The sequence below is a fragment of the Lontra canadensis genome, unplaced genomic scaffold, assembly GCF_010015895.1.
Source record: "Lontra canadensis isolate GAN:19392208 unplaced genomic scaffold, GSC_riverotter_1.0 scaffold88, whole genome shotgun sequence".
NCBI lineage: Eukaryota > Metazoa > Chordata > Mammalia > Carnivora > Mustelidae > Lontra > Lontra canadensis.
This window is the reverse complement of record NW_022631082.1, coordinates 7,548,526-7,562,468: the sequence shown is the minus strand read 5'-3', so window position 1 is coordinate 7,562,468 and position 13,943 is coordinate 7,548,526. Positions and strand designations below refer to the sequence as shown.

Sequence of the window (13,943 nt, the reverse complement as noted above, 5' to 3'; positions counted from 1 at the left end):
GCACCCAGGGGCACCTGGGTGGCTCAGTTGGTTCTGTTGGCTTTGGCTCAGGTCATGATCCCAGAGTCCTGGGATCGAGTCCCACATGGGGCTCCCAACTCAATGGGGAGTCTTCTTCTCCCTCTGCCTGCTGCTCTCCCTGCTTGTGCTCACTCGCTCTTAAAAAAAAAAAAAATCTGACAGTACCAAATGTTGATAAGGTCACTGAGTAATAGCAACACTACTGGTGGAATAAGAACAGCAACCATCACGTTGAAGAGCAAACTGGCAGTATCTAGAAAGGTGGATATTCCCATAACCCAGCATTTCAACTCCTAGATATGTATGCTAGGGAAACTCCTACATGTGTGCACAAGGAGACATATACAACAGGGACCGCTGAAGCCCCGTAGAAAATGAGAAACCACCTAAATATCGAGCAAGAGGTGAATGGATAAGTAAACACTGTCCAAGGAAACTTGGAAGTTTTCAATCAAATCAAGATTTCAGGAATCTTCACCTAGTGAAGTCCCAAGGGATGCACTTAGTTCCTATAGGAAAGTTGTAACCACACGTGTGAACTGTTGCCCACCAGGGAAGCTCATTAGAGACTCTGCCCAGGGTATTTACTGGGGACTGGTCAAGCACCAAAATTCCAGACCCCAGAAGGAAAGGAATATTCAACATAAATTACATTATACAGTTTAGGTACCACGAGGCACTCATCATTTACAGGATGACAGGAAACTTCATGAAATCCAAGTTCCTAGAGACCAGTCAAGGGCCAACCTTGCAATCAGGCCTTTCTAAAGACAGCAGTCTCATGCCTAGAATGGTAACGTTTTTGCATAGATTTCATTTATATAAAATTGTAGAACATGATAATACTATATATTGTATATAAAGATGTACAAACATGCACAGAAAACAAACACCAAATCTAGGGTTGTGGTTACATTGGAGGAAAAAGGGAAAGGACTAGGTTTGAGACAGGAGTACACAAGACCTTTCAACTGCATCTCCAATGTTTGACTCCTTAAGCTGGGTAATAGGTAAAAATGTATTTTGTTGTAGTATTTCTTCTACTTTTCCAAATGGATGTGCACCTGAAATCTAGTAGGAAGAATAAAGACATCTCCTGCGGCGCCTGGGTGGCTCAGTCGGTTAAGCATCTGCCTTTGGCTCAGGTCATGATTCCAGGGTCTTGGGATCCAGCCCTGCATCTGGCTTCCTGCTGAGCAGGGAATCTGCTTCTCCCTCTCCCTGCTACTCCCCCTGCTTGTGTGCCCACATGCTCTCTCTCTCAAATAAATAAATAAATAATCTTAACAACAACAACAAAAGACTTATCTCCTTATTACTATATACTACTAACGGTTCATGTTATAGAGTGCTTTTCACGTTCCAGGTATTATATTAAACCCTTTATATCAATTTACTCTTTTAAATACACTCAGGTCAATGTGAGGCAGCAGACATCTCTACCCTCAATCAGCTGCCAATCTACTGACCGATGATGAGAGATGAGCAGTCTAAAACCAAGTTAAGTACTACTAGATCTGAATGCTACTAAGAATAAAACAGGATAATATGATTAAGGAAGGGCTGCTTTAAACTAGAGTGGCCCGGGAAGGCTTCTTTGAGGGGACATTTGAGTTGAACCATAAATGATGACAATGAGACAGCCATGCAATTGTTTAAAGACAGCACATTCTAGGCAGAGGGAACAGCAAGTGCAAAGCCCTGCAGCAGGAATAAGCTTGGTATGTTGAAATACACTAAATAAAGCCAGCAAGGCTGGAGAGTGGTGACAGAGGAAGGCTTGTAGATGAGGCCCAAGAGGTCAGCTGAGGTTACCATGCAGGGCCTCCTAAGCCACAGTAAAGATCTTAGGTTTCATTCTAAGTACGATAAGCTTTTGAAGGTTTTAAGCAGAGTAATGACATGATCTAGTTTATAATGGAAGATTATTCAGCCCGCTATATAGAGTACTCATTATAGATAGAGAGCCATTTTCTTCATTAGCACCAAAGACATAATGCTTGTGGCTGATGAGCTTCTCAGCGGGTACGAAAAGGTGGGGGGTGGGGGAAAGTTCCACAATGCAAAAAGAAAACTACGAAGTTGGAATGAATAAGTATTTAATTAAATGTCTAGAAAACATCATAGCAACTTCATCATTAAATTGAGTATTCATATAAACAACTGAATTACATTTGGAAATAATGTGAAAATTAGATTTTTTCAGTTACAAAAATTCGCAAGTATGCCCAACGACTGCCAAGAAATCATAGCTGATCATAAATGGGGATTTTCTTGCAGCCAAATCATCTCCAAGAAAAAACTGTCAATATTTTTAACCACAAAACATTTTTTTAATGTGAAATGTAGATATACAAAAAGGAAAAAAAATGCCTAGCATCAAGGGGCCTTACAATTGTACCAACACTACAGAGGTGGCTGGGTAAGAAATGCTAGTGGCTTGAATAGGTGCTGTTCAGGCCTATACTCTTTTTTTTTTTTTTTTTTTCAGGCCTATACTCTTAATGAGTCTGAACAGTGACCAGAGGACCCTTGCAAAGCCTTCTCTGAGAAAAGCATATTTGATGAACACATAGACCTGAATGCCAAGAAGGTGCCAGCCATGCCAAGAGCGGGAGAAGAGGTTCTGCGCTGGAAATGCCAGGTCAGATTTGTAAGGAACCGAAAGAGAATTTGGCCAGACGAAGCTGGGGTTAGGGCGGGGGAAGGGGGTATAGTAGGAAACAAAGTACGTAGAGTCTCTAACACGACTTTCTTATCCTGACAACAGAAAACCACTCACATTTAAGAGTGGCTGATCCAAATTGTTTCACACCTACACCGTCCAGGAATACAGCAACCACTTGTCACAGGGGCTCATGAACACGTGCACGCAGTTCGTGCCCCGGCGGCACAGCACTTTCGCCATCACGGAATTCTAACTGATCAACGTTTACACTGAAAACCCGACATGAAGTCGAGCTCCTGGAAAACTTGTTAAGTTGGGGACAGGCGGCGTGGGCATGTGAACCTACATTTTCAACTCTCTATTTTATGAAACCTAAAAGCCAGGCCGACTCCTTCCGATGAAAATGGAGATGCACCCGTAAAACGCATGGGATTTCGAAGCCTTGGTACTTAGTAAAAGAATGCAAGGTACCTCATTTGTATTTTTTTATACCCGTCGCATGGGGAAATAAGATCTTGGCTACACTGGGTTAAAGATAACATTAAGATTCATTTCATCTGTTTTGTTACTTTTTTTTTTTTTTTTAACGGGCTTACTAGAAAAATGTGAAGAGAGAAATGGGGCTCGCGTTCATTTTCCACTGGTCGCGGGCAGGAAGCAGAGGATGGGTCCAACGGGCGCCTGGAGTCTCCCAGGCAGGGCGCGACGGCGGTCCGACCCTACGGGGTGCACTGAAGTCTCTAATTGTATTATGCAGTCACGAGTCAAGTCCGTGAGTTTTCCACGGTCCCGTTCACAGGGCGGGGAGACGTGGCCCAGGCTGCTGAGTGGCAGAAGCCGGACTTCAAGTCCCCCTTACGGCGCTGTCCACCTGAAACCTCCCAGCGGCCCTCAAGCAGGTGAGAGCGGGATTCGAACCAGGCCCGACTCCCAGGGCCCCGGTCCGAGCGCGCAGCGTGAGCGCTGCTCCGTCTCCCCTCAGGAGTGTGACCAACGTTCACAACGGACTCCCCCGCCGCTGGGCCTGCGGAGCCCGGAGCCCCTTAAAGAAGGTGCCGGCAACGCTCACCTGCTGACAGAGGCCAAGGCGGCAAACGCTCCTCCTCTCCCTCCACACAATTCAAGCACGCCGGCAGCCGACTTCCGCTCCTCTGCGGCGAATCCCTAGCTAAGTATTCGTCTCCCCCCGCCCCGCGACCAACCCAGCCAATCACCTCTCAGAGAATCTGCATCCGCCGGGCCGCAAGCCTGCCTGCCAATCACCGCGGGCGCCAGCACCGCCCCTCCCGCCCTCTTAAGCGGGTGCCGCGCGCCACCACTAGGCGGTTGGCGGCGCTGCCCTCCGCCCGGACGCGGCTCCCGGAAGGGCGGAGCGAAGCGCGGGCCCCGCCGGTGCGGGAACCTTTGGGATTGGTCGAGAGGAGCCCCGCGCTCTGCCTCCGCCCACCCCTGCCCTAGACATCCGAGTCGGAGACGCTGGGGATTGGTTCCCGTTGGGTCCCAAGAAGCCAAGAAATGGTTCCGCCTCCTTCGCGCATCCCGGAGAGGGAGCTCCCTGGATTGGCCCGAGGAGTCCCGGCGCGCGCCGACCCGCGCCCCAGGATTGGCTGAGGGTGTGCTCCCGTCGGCTGAGAGCGTTGACGGTGATTGGCCGGAGGGTGGGGCCGGCTATTTGAAGGAGGCGCGCGGACCAAATACGCACTTCAGTCGGCGGACAGAAGAGGCGGGAGCGGCTGTGGTAACGCTAAACCCGCTGACCCCAGAGGATTCAGGCGCGGGCTCGGCCCCAGCTGTGGCCTCTGCCGCAGTCCGGCAAGGCGATGGCCAAGGTTTCTGTGCTGAACGTGGCGGTGCTGGAGAATCCGAGCCCTTTCCACAGCCCCTTCCGGTTCGAGATCAGCTTCGAGTGCAGTGAGGCCCTGGCGGACGGTGAGGCTGGGCCTGTATGGAGATTCCCCCCTCCCCCCGGCCAACCCCGACCTCCCGCGTGAAACAAGCCCTTCCAGCCCTGATCTTTCTCCTTCCCTCCCGTTCAGCCCCATCCTTTTTGTGGAGGTTACTCCGGACACCCTGTGGCCAACCCGATCGATCCCCTCCCCACGGTTACTCCCGTTTCCTGCGTGGAGACCACCATCCCCCTATTTTTTTCTGTGGAGCCCCTCCTGGGCACGTATTTCCTATGTAGAAACCCCAGTCTCCATGCTTTAACCTGCAGAGACCTTCAGTCACCCCGTGTTCCCCAGGCTACCTTCCTTTTTTCCCAGCGGAGCCCCTCCGTCACCCTTTCGCTCTGTGAAATCCCATTCCCCCGTGGTAAACCTTACTCGCCCCGATCTCCCCATTTGTCTCCAGTAATCCCCTACCCAACCTGCTGATATTTAAAACAACCCCACCCCCACTCACTCCTGATTGTTTTCTACCCCCAAAGCACATACCCTAGAACCTGGCTTCCCACCTCCTTAGCCTGTCCCCAATTTTCCATTCTTGGGCTCCACCCGGGGAGGCATGGCAGGTTTCCAGCTCCGGTCCTTCAGGATAACTTGGTCTTCCCAGCTCCGGTTCCTCCTTCCTGTCTGCGCGCTTGGATAAACATTCATATCTGAAGTGTGGCCTAACCAGGCAAGCATCACCCGGTTCCCACTGTCTGCCCACCAGGTTCCAGCTGGCCTACTGCAGAAATTCTTGCAGCCCTTTTGATGGTCTGACCCAGTCTGGGGGGTGGGTGGGCCAGGCTGAACCATGACAGTCTCTGGCTTCAGACAGTCGGCTGGGAGGTCAGAACTTTTAGGGCATCTTTTCCAAGGTGCTTTCACAGATGTACTTATTCATCTGTGTTATAAAGGCAGATACGGCTCTCATCTCACAGATGAGAAGACAGGAACCACAAAGAATGAAAGACCTTTCAAGTAAAGGTCTATAAAAATCGAAAATCTAAGGTTGCCCAGGGACTCTTGGCATCACTTTCAGGAGGAAGTACCCCATTAGACAGATTCTCCATTTGGTGGTTAAAGAAGAGGCAGCCTCTGGGGAGCTGGAGATTTGTGAGGTCATGGTGTGCTAACTAGCGCCTCTCAGTGGTAGGTGGGTGGTTTGTGGGAAAAGCCAGCCACTTGGATTAGTTTGGGGTTGACAGAATTCGAGATGTGTGTGCTTTTGGTGTAGGCCAATAGATCAGTCTCTCCCAGTTTCTCTCCCTTTTAAATTAAGGAATCTACTTGTGACTAACTATAGAATAAGCCCAGTTAAATCCTTTCTGGAACAAGGTAGGGTGTAAATAAATAATTAAAGTGTAGAATGACACTGTGGAATAAGAATTTAATTTTAAAGCCAGGAGGAAATGTAAGGAGCTAATAGGTTAAGGGATTCACAGTTCCCAGAAGGCAGGAGATCAGGTTTCAAACAGCCTGTTTGTGCTCCTTGCATTTAAAAAGGGTTGCATAGTCATTATCTAGTACATCTATTCCTAGGAAAACCTCTGCCTGTTACTTTACTAATCTGTTTATAGACTCAGAGCAGGAAAGTCAAAAGTCAACCTGCTGGTCGTTATGTTTTAATAGAGAGCAATGGAATGACTTCCCCAAGGTCATAGAAGTAGAAGTCTTGATGCTGGGTCTATAGAAGCATTGACACTAGAGTTTGTCTCTAAGTTGAGTCCAGAGTTCTCTACCTTGGCTATAACCTAGGAAAGAAAGATTTCATCCCTTATTTTAGAAGTGGAGCATAAATAAGACTGCCCATAGAATTTATTCCCACATTGGGACACTCTCAAAAGAGAATGAAGGGGTGCTATTATTAATTACACCCAGAAAATAAAGCTTTTGCTCAGAGAAATCCAAGTCAGAAAGCAAACTCTGGCCTGGAAATCCAGACTCTGGTTCTATCCCTAGGGCTGTCCATGACTTTGACCTGCCCCCTTGCTTTCTGCCTCCTCCTAGCCTTCTTCCCATGGAGCAGAAAGAATCCATTTCCTGCCTCCCAAATATATGGAGGGGGCCTGGTTTTAGGAGTCTCTCAGATTCTGGAAAAATCTCAGTCTTGTTACCTTGACACTGGCAACTGAAGGTGCAACAAAAGACCCAACCCCCAATCAGTGGTTGGCTCTGTTTCCCAAAGGATCCAAGCCCCTTTGGTTCTTTTTTCTCCTCAGCAACTGGAAATAGATGCTTCCAAGACTTCGGTCCACATTTAATACAGTAGGTGTGTTTTTCCTCTTGTATTGAGAAATTCAGCAGCAACTGTTTGAATAAGTCATGGAACCAGATGTTCTGTCCTACAGCTAACACTGTGGTCAAGCCAAGATTCATCTATATGATTCTGAACAAGGGCAAATAACAAACAGAAAGAAAGCCTACTAGATAGTTTTTGTTTTGTTTTAAGGCAGGAAATATTCTCCAACTAGTTCAAAACGAATTTTTACATGCCTTTTATCAGGTTAGTTTTGGTTTTGTTTTCGTACCTAGTGGAGGAGCATGTTGTCAACTGTTCCATTGTGAAGTCAGGATATAAAGACAAAATTGAGTACTGTCAAGTTACCCTTGAAATTGCCTAAAAAGTTAGGTACACCATGACACGTGTGCAGCTGCCTCCTTCTTCTAAAGGATGGTTATATTAAAAAATGGAGGGGTGCCTGGGTGGCTCAGTTCAGCTCAGGTCATGATCTCAGGGTCCTGGGATCGAGCCTCGCATCAGGCTTTCTGCTTGGGGGGGGGGGGCTGCGCTCCAACCACCCCCCCCCAGCCTCTCTGCCTGCTTGTGATCTCTCTCTATCTCTGTCAAACAGATAAATAAAATCTTAAATAAATAAAAGTAAAAATAAGAAATGGAGCAACTTAAGTATGCTTCTGCTTAAAACGCCTAACAAGTTTATGATGATCCAGGTTATAGGTCCTTATTTTCAGGTATCTGCTGTCTTCTGCAGATGACTTTATCAGCTCCTCTAACCCCTTGAGTCAGTATTTCTCTATGGTCCTCCGTCATTTCTCACGTTTCTTTTTGGCCTCTCTTGAGGGAGTCATTGTGGCCCATTTGCCTGGCTGCTGGCCCAGTGCGTTTTCTTGGGGCAGCACCCACACCAGTCTTTGTTTAGGTTTTGCCAGTGGTACTGAATACCCAGTGCCTGTGACCCTCACAGGACCTGCTCTCCTTCAGTCTCCTTTTTATCTCGCTCCAGCAGATTAGTTAAATGCACACATATAGGACTCCACGGGAGTGGGGGGGCAAGGCTGGGAGGAAAGCTACCAAAATAGAGAGCTGTTAGAAAGGTAAAGACAGTCAGCTTGGTTTTTGTTCATCCAGAAACATGTTCTGTTTAGTCGTGTCACTCCTTGTCACAAAGGTAAATCAGTAAACTTAACTGGTCCCTGCAAATATTAAGAGACTGGGGGTTTGAATCCCGGTGAACCTTACGGTCACTATGCCACAGACCCGCTAGGGACCCTGAGTAGAAGGCTTAGGCGACGCTGCAATGGGAAAGGAAATCAGTGTATTGAGGAAGAGCGTGGGGCTCAGGTGACAGACCTCCATAGCTGTGGCCCAGCATAGCGGTGTTTCCCCAGTTGGATGCTGTTGTGGGACACTGAACCAAGAAACAGGGCAACTTCAACAACAGTTTGTTTCCTGGGAAACTCATAGCTTGTGAAATTTCCGCTGGCTGCTGGAGCTGTAGGTTGTGTAATTTCAAAGAACCTAAAATAAGTTGCAGGTCTCCTGCCAAGCTCCCCTGTACTAGCGTGACCTTGCCCCTGATACACTTGGACCTCCTGCAAGAGGCAGCGGTCACCGGGAATTTCCTGTGCTTGCTGGGCAGAATCTCCTTAAGCACTTTTCCTTTCACCTTGCTGGAACCTACTCAGGGATGAGATTCCCCCTACTGGATGGGATGCAAGCAAGTTGGGGTTCATAGGATCACCTACAATACCACATTTGTTGACCAAGTCACTGTCACCCAAACATCTGAGAGTAGGCATGAGTTGGTGCCGGAACTGGAAGACCTGGGGGCTGGCTGGCTCCCTCAGTGGCCTCGTCTTCCCCCTCCTGCCTGCTGGCTCTCCTACTGGATTGGAATCTGCTGCCCTGCCCCAGTTGTCGAGGGATCTATTCAGTTCGGTGGCACCAGTCCCTGTGTGTGAAAGAGGATGCTGCTTCCTATCCCAGGACCCAGTGGGCAGGGCCCTGAAATGGCCCAATTCCCTGCTCTTCCCTCCTCAGCATGCCTCTGTCACGTGGCTCCTAATTCTACCTCTGCCATACGGTTCACCCTCAGGCTCTGAGATCGCGGAGTTTCCCCAGAGATGCAGAGTCAAGGTCGCCTGGCAAAGCTAGGCTCACGGGGAAAATTTCCCCATTAGAAGCAGAGTTTCATGCCCACTCCAGTGTTCAGGCTTGTGATGCCTGGCACTCAGTCTCCAGCGGATGTCAGGTATTCTTGAGAATAAAAATCTTTCAGTATATTAAGGATCTGTCTACAACTCACGTGAGAAGATCTTCCCCTGCCTTCATGCTGCCCAGCTATTTAAAATCCTTAATTCCCCATATCCTTACAGATCTAGAGTGGAAGATCATTTATGTTGGCTCAGCTGAGAGTGAGGAGTTTGACCAAATCCTAGACTCTGTGCTAGTTGGGCCCGTCCCAGCGGGAAGACACATGTTCATCTTTCAGGTAAGAAAGACAAGGCCTGAGGCCTTGGCACCTGGACACATCCTCTTCTACCTGAGAGCATGCAGTGTGGTTCCAGGGTCAAAAGTTGAGGCTCAAATTCTGGCTCTGCTTTCAAGAACTCTCTGACCTCTCAGAAATACTTCATACGTTTCCCTTTTCTCCACTTCTGTGTCATAGTTGTCACCATGAGCCACTGATTCATAGTTGATTCTCATTATTCATGGCAGTTACATTCTATAAGGTCGCTGCAAATGCTGCATTAGCTAATTCGTGAACACCACACCATTGCCCGTGGAAGAATACAGGGTTAGGTTGTTGCAAGTCCTATTGTCAGTATAGTATGTCAGTACATAATCTTATTTCGCGTGTTTATATTGAAAGACACCTTGTTTAGTATTGTTGGCTCATTCATATTGAACTCCCTGCCAATCGCCCTCTAACTCATGCCTGAACAAAGCTTATCTAACACATACCTTGTCCATAAGGCACATCATCACCTTGCACTAAGCACTATGCTTGCTGGCCATTCTGAACAGCAAGGTCACCAGGGCACCTGGGTGGCACAGTTGGTTGTGCATCTGACTCTTGGTTTTGGCTCAGGTTATGATCTCAAGATCATGGGATCAAGCCCTGCACTGGGCTTCGCGTGGTGTCTGCTTGGGATGCTCTTCCCTCTGCTCCTCCTCCACTTCCCTGTCTCGCTTGCCCTCTCTCTCTCTCTCTCTCTCTCTAAGATAAATAAATATTTAAAAATAAATGAATATTTAAAGATACTAAAAGCAAAGGCTCTGCTCAGTCCTCACCTGCCTCCCACTCTGCTGCTCCCACCCCAGTCCAAACAACTTCATCCCATCCCCTAACACCTCACCCTCCTGTAACCAGGCCACCAGCAAGGCAAGCCCATCTGCGCCACTCCACAAGCAGGGCTGCCTTCCTGAGCATTCAGCCCAGGCGGCCATACAGGGCCCAGCACCTGGTCTAATAAATTCTGCTGTTGCTGGCTAGAACTCAGTAATTTGTGAATAAGGGATCCCTTGTTTCATTAGGTATTGGTTTCATTTTGTACCAGTTATGTAGCTGGTCCTATCCATAACAACACACCCCAAATCTGTCTGCCTCTGTTCCTCTCCTTCCTGGTATAAGTTGCTCTCTGTGCTCCAGGGTGACTACTGTAACCTGCCCAATCTCCCTGCTCACACAACGGCCCTCCTCCCATCATAACCTCACACCCTGCATCACACCCCACAAGAGTGATGCAGCACTTACCTCCTGCCAAACATTCTTTCTCTTCCCCAAGCCCTTAACTGGCCCAAAAGGTCCTGGGTGGCCTAGTACCTACCTGCCTTATCCTCTGCCACCCTCCCCCCCCCCCCCCACTCACTACACTCCTCAGCACCATTTACTTCCTCATGGCACTTGTCACACTGAGCATTTTACAGGCATTTGCAGGATTGATTCTGTCTTCCCCACTCGATTAGAAACTCCCGTTGGTAGAGATCATACTTCTGGCTCAGTAAATATGTGTTGCTTGAAAATCATTGTTAACTGAGGGAGGTGTGGCTGTGTGATCAATGCTAAGGCGTGGGGTGTGTTTCCTCTAGGCTGACGCCCCCAACCCATCCCTCATCCCCGAGACTGATGCTGTGGGTGTGACCGTGGTCCTCATCACCTGCACCTACCATGGACAGGAGTTCATCCGTGTGGGCTACTACGTCAACAACGAATACCCCAATCCCGAGCTGCGGGAGAACCCACCCCTGAAGCCAGACTTCTCTCAGGTGGGGCCTGTGTTTGGGCCTGCTTTGGACAGGCTGGCTCCTTTGCACCTGGGGGAGTTGAGTCACTGGAACTGGGAGCCAAGGTCGCTTCTTAAGGTTTTCAAGTCATGCTCAGATCTTGCAGCTCCAGACTAGAACCAGAGAGAGAAAGGTCTTTGTTTCTCAGAAGCACGCCTCGCAGAATTGAGATTAGATAGGTCTCAGCCCTAAGTCGTGGTACATAAGTGCTCCTTGGAGATCTACCCATAGTTGTTGATGGTGATGGAATAAGTAAGCTCTATTCTTCCTGGCCTTGGGGCAGGAGCTGGGGGTGCCCCAGCTCCGTGGGAGTAATGACAAGGCATGCTGACAAGGGTTGACGTTCCTCTTTCTGCCCCAGCTCCAGAGGAACATCTTGGCCTCAAACCCCCGAGTGACCCGATTCCACATCAACTGGGACAACAACATGGACAGGCTAGAGGCTATAGAGAACCAGGACCCTGCCCTGGGCTGTGGCCTCCCCTTCAGCTGTGCTCCTATCAAGGGCTTGGGTCTCCCTGGCTGCATCCCCAGCCTCCTTCCCGAGAATTCCATGGACTGCATCTAACTGCGGGAATCCAGGCCCTACCTGGGCCCAGCCAGGACTGCGGCCAGTCTCCTAGCACATCTGCAGAGGGGAACTTGGCCTCCTGGACAGTCCCATGGAGGCCATCTGGAGGGCTTTGAGGCTATCACCTATACCCAGGCCAGACGTGGCTCTGAGGAAGGAAGCAGGCCTCCGGTCTCTCCCAACCCTGACCCAGAAGGATCATCTTACCTCTACTGCCCAGGCCTGTAAGAAGCAGGTACTTCAGTTTTTAATTCTTTGTGACTTGTGTCTTTTCTCTCTTCCACACACACTTTATAAATTCCACCTGCAGGCCTTTGCGCCGCCATGCTTCTGTGAGTACCATTGACCCAAAGCTCTTCCCACAGACCTCCCTGGCCTGCCTTGAGGCTTTCTTGGTCAATCCCTGGCAAGGCTCCAGCCCTGTTGAGCCAAAGGCTCTGTCATTCCTGTCCTTCCCCAACATCTGAGCAAATCCACCCCACTTTTTGGAGTCACAGGCAAGAAATCTTGGTTAAAAGGTATGCTTGGACTCAATTTCTGTCCTTCTCCCAGGAAAGTTTTTAGGTCTTTCTGATCCAACAGCCTCTGGAAAACTTTCTGAAGGGGTGTGCTCAGCAGGATGCTGAGGAGTGATGGTTGACTCTCCTCTCAGTCACAACCACCTTCCCATCATCTCCTAACTGGATCTGTCTTTCCCTGGAGGCTGCCATGGTGGGGAAATGGCATGTTGGAGGAGTCTGCTTTGCTCAGTCTGCCTCAGTGTTGGCATCAGGGCCCCTCTGCCTGCCTTGATCTGCCCGCTGCGAAGACCTCGTGCTCTTACAGGCAAAGGAAACTGTAGGGACCCTGAAAACCTCTCCCCCTCGACCCAACACCATGCTCCCTGCGACGCCCTGTTCCCTTGCTGCTACGTGGATGCTATTGTGATTGCAGTTTGTATATTAAAGGGTTTTTATATTAAATATTTTGGTTGATCTAAAAATAAAAAGCACTTCATTTAGACTGATTCTGCTTTTGTCGTAAGTGGGCTGAGGCAGATTTGTTCATTTCTCCTCATAATGTGGTGAGGGGGCTCTTGCCCCAGCCACTGGGCTGACTGCCCTTTGTCCCCTTGCTCAGCTCCTTACCCTAGTCTTAATTGGTTACATAATTGTACTCCAGACTGAGGTTCAGGGAGGGGTTTTTCTTTGTCAAAAGTTAAGCAACACAGCTGTTCTGGGTAGAACATAACCAGTGATTTTTTAGACTTTGACCTTGACCCACGGGAAGAAATTAACATCATGCCCCAAGGACACACAAAGCAACACTTTTATTAAATTTTACTTAACCTTACTTTGTAACCCCACAGCCCAGAGTAGACTGCTTTGGCTGGTGAGCCATTTCCCCATAATTCAGAGAAGTGCCCTAACTCTTCCCTCCCGAAAACTGGGAGACCTAGGAACATGGGTGCAGATAGCTGCTGGAAAGGGTGTGGACTGTATAGGTCGAAAGGCCAACCAGCCAGTTGGCTTATAGACCTGAGACCCAACTAGCTCCTGAGTCAAGATAGCTGGTTCATCCGGCCCCCTGCTCCCCTTGGCAAGTTCTGTTTGGGTCTTCTTCAGTGGTTCTCAACTGGGGGTGCTTTGCCTCCGGGACACATTTAACAATGTCTGAGATCTGTTTTGGTGGAGGTGAGGGAAGTCCTACCGGCATCCAGTGGGTAGAGATGGGATGCTGATAAAACTGTTGTGCACACACAGACCCGTCCCTCACCCCCAACAAAGAATTACCCTGCCCCAAATGTCAATAGTGTGGCAGTGAGAAACTGACCTCAGGCTGTGTTTTAAAAGGGCACCCGGGGCGCCTGGGTGGCTCAGGTCATGATCCCAGGGTCCTGGGATCGAACCCCATATCGGGCTCTTTGCTTAGCAGGGAGCCTGCTTCCTCCTCTCTCTCTGCCTGCCTCTCTGCCTACTTGTGATCTCTGTCTGTCAAATAAATAAATAAAATCTTTTAAATAAATAAATAATCAATCAAAGGGCACCCAGGGGCACCTGACTGGCTCTGCGTGGAGCATGGGACTCTTGATCTCTGGGTTGTAAGTTGGAGCAGAACATTAGATGTAGAGATTACTTAAATTCTTTAAAAATGAAAATAAAAGGGCACCCAGAAAAAAGTCATCGTATTGCTTAGGGAGGGCAGCTTCCCTTCGTGTTGCCCAAAAGGCATCCTCAGCCTGGCTGTGCC

The 13,943-nt window shown here is 49.0% G+C and overlaps 1 protein-coding gene across 1 annotated transcript; it reads left to right on the top strand.

The window, feature by feature from the left end:
* The first annotated feature begins 3,736 nt into the window (after window positions 1-3,736).
* On the top strand, window positions 3,737-12,737 carry ASF1B (anti-silencing function 1B histone chaperone). The gene is made up of 4 exons (XM_032835905.1): window positions 3,737-4,618; window positions 9,232-9,347; window positions 10,949-11,125; window positions 11,505-12,737. Exons 1-4 carry the CDS (start codon window positions 4,510-4,512, stop codon window positions 11,709-11,711), a joined length of 609 nt encoding a protein of 202 aa, XP_032691796.1. The 5' UTR covers window positions 3,737-4,509; the 3' UTR covers window positions 11,712-12,737.
* The last annotated feature ends 1,206 nt before the right edge of the window (window positions 12,738-13,943 follow it).

Bases quoted from the DNA above. Each gene is read 5' to 3' on its own strand.
- ASF1B (XM_032835905.1), top strand. From the start codon at position 4,510: ATGGCCAAGGTTTCTGTGCTGAACGTGGCGGTGCTGGAGAATCCGAGC. The intron at 4,619-9,231 runs GTGAGGCTGGGC...ATATCCTTACAG, and splicing joins CAGTGAGGCCCTGGCGGACG to ATCTAGAGTGGAAGATCATT. The intron at 9,348-10,948 runs GTAAGAAAGACA...TGTTTCCTCTAG, and splicing joins GACACATGTTCATCTTTCAG to GCTGACGCCCCCAACCCATC.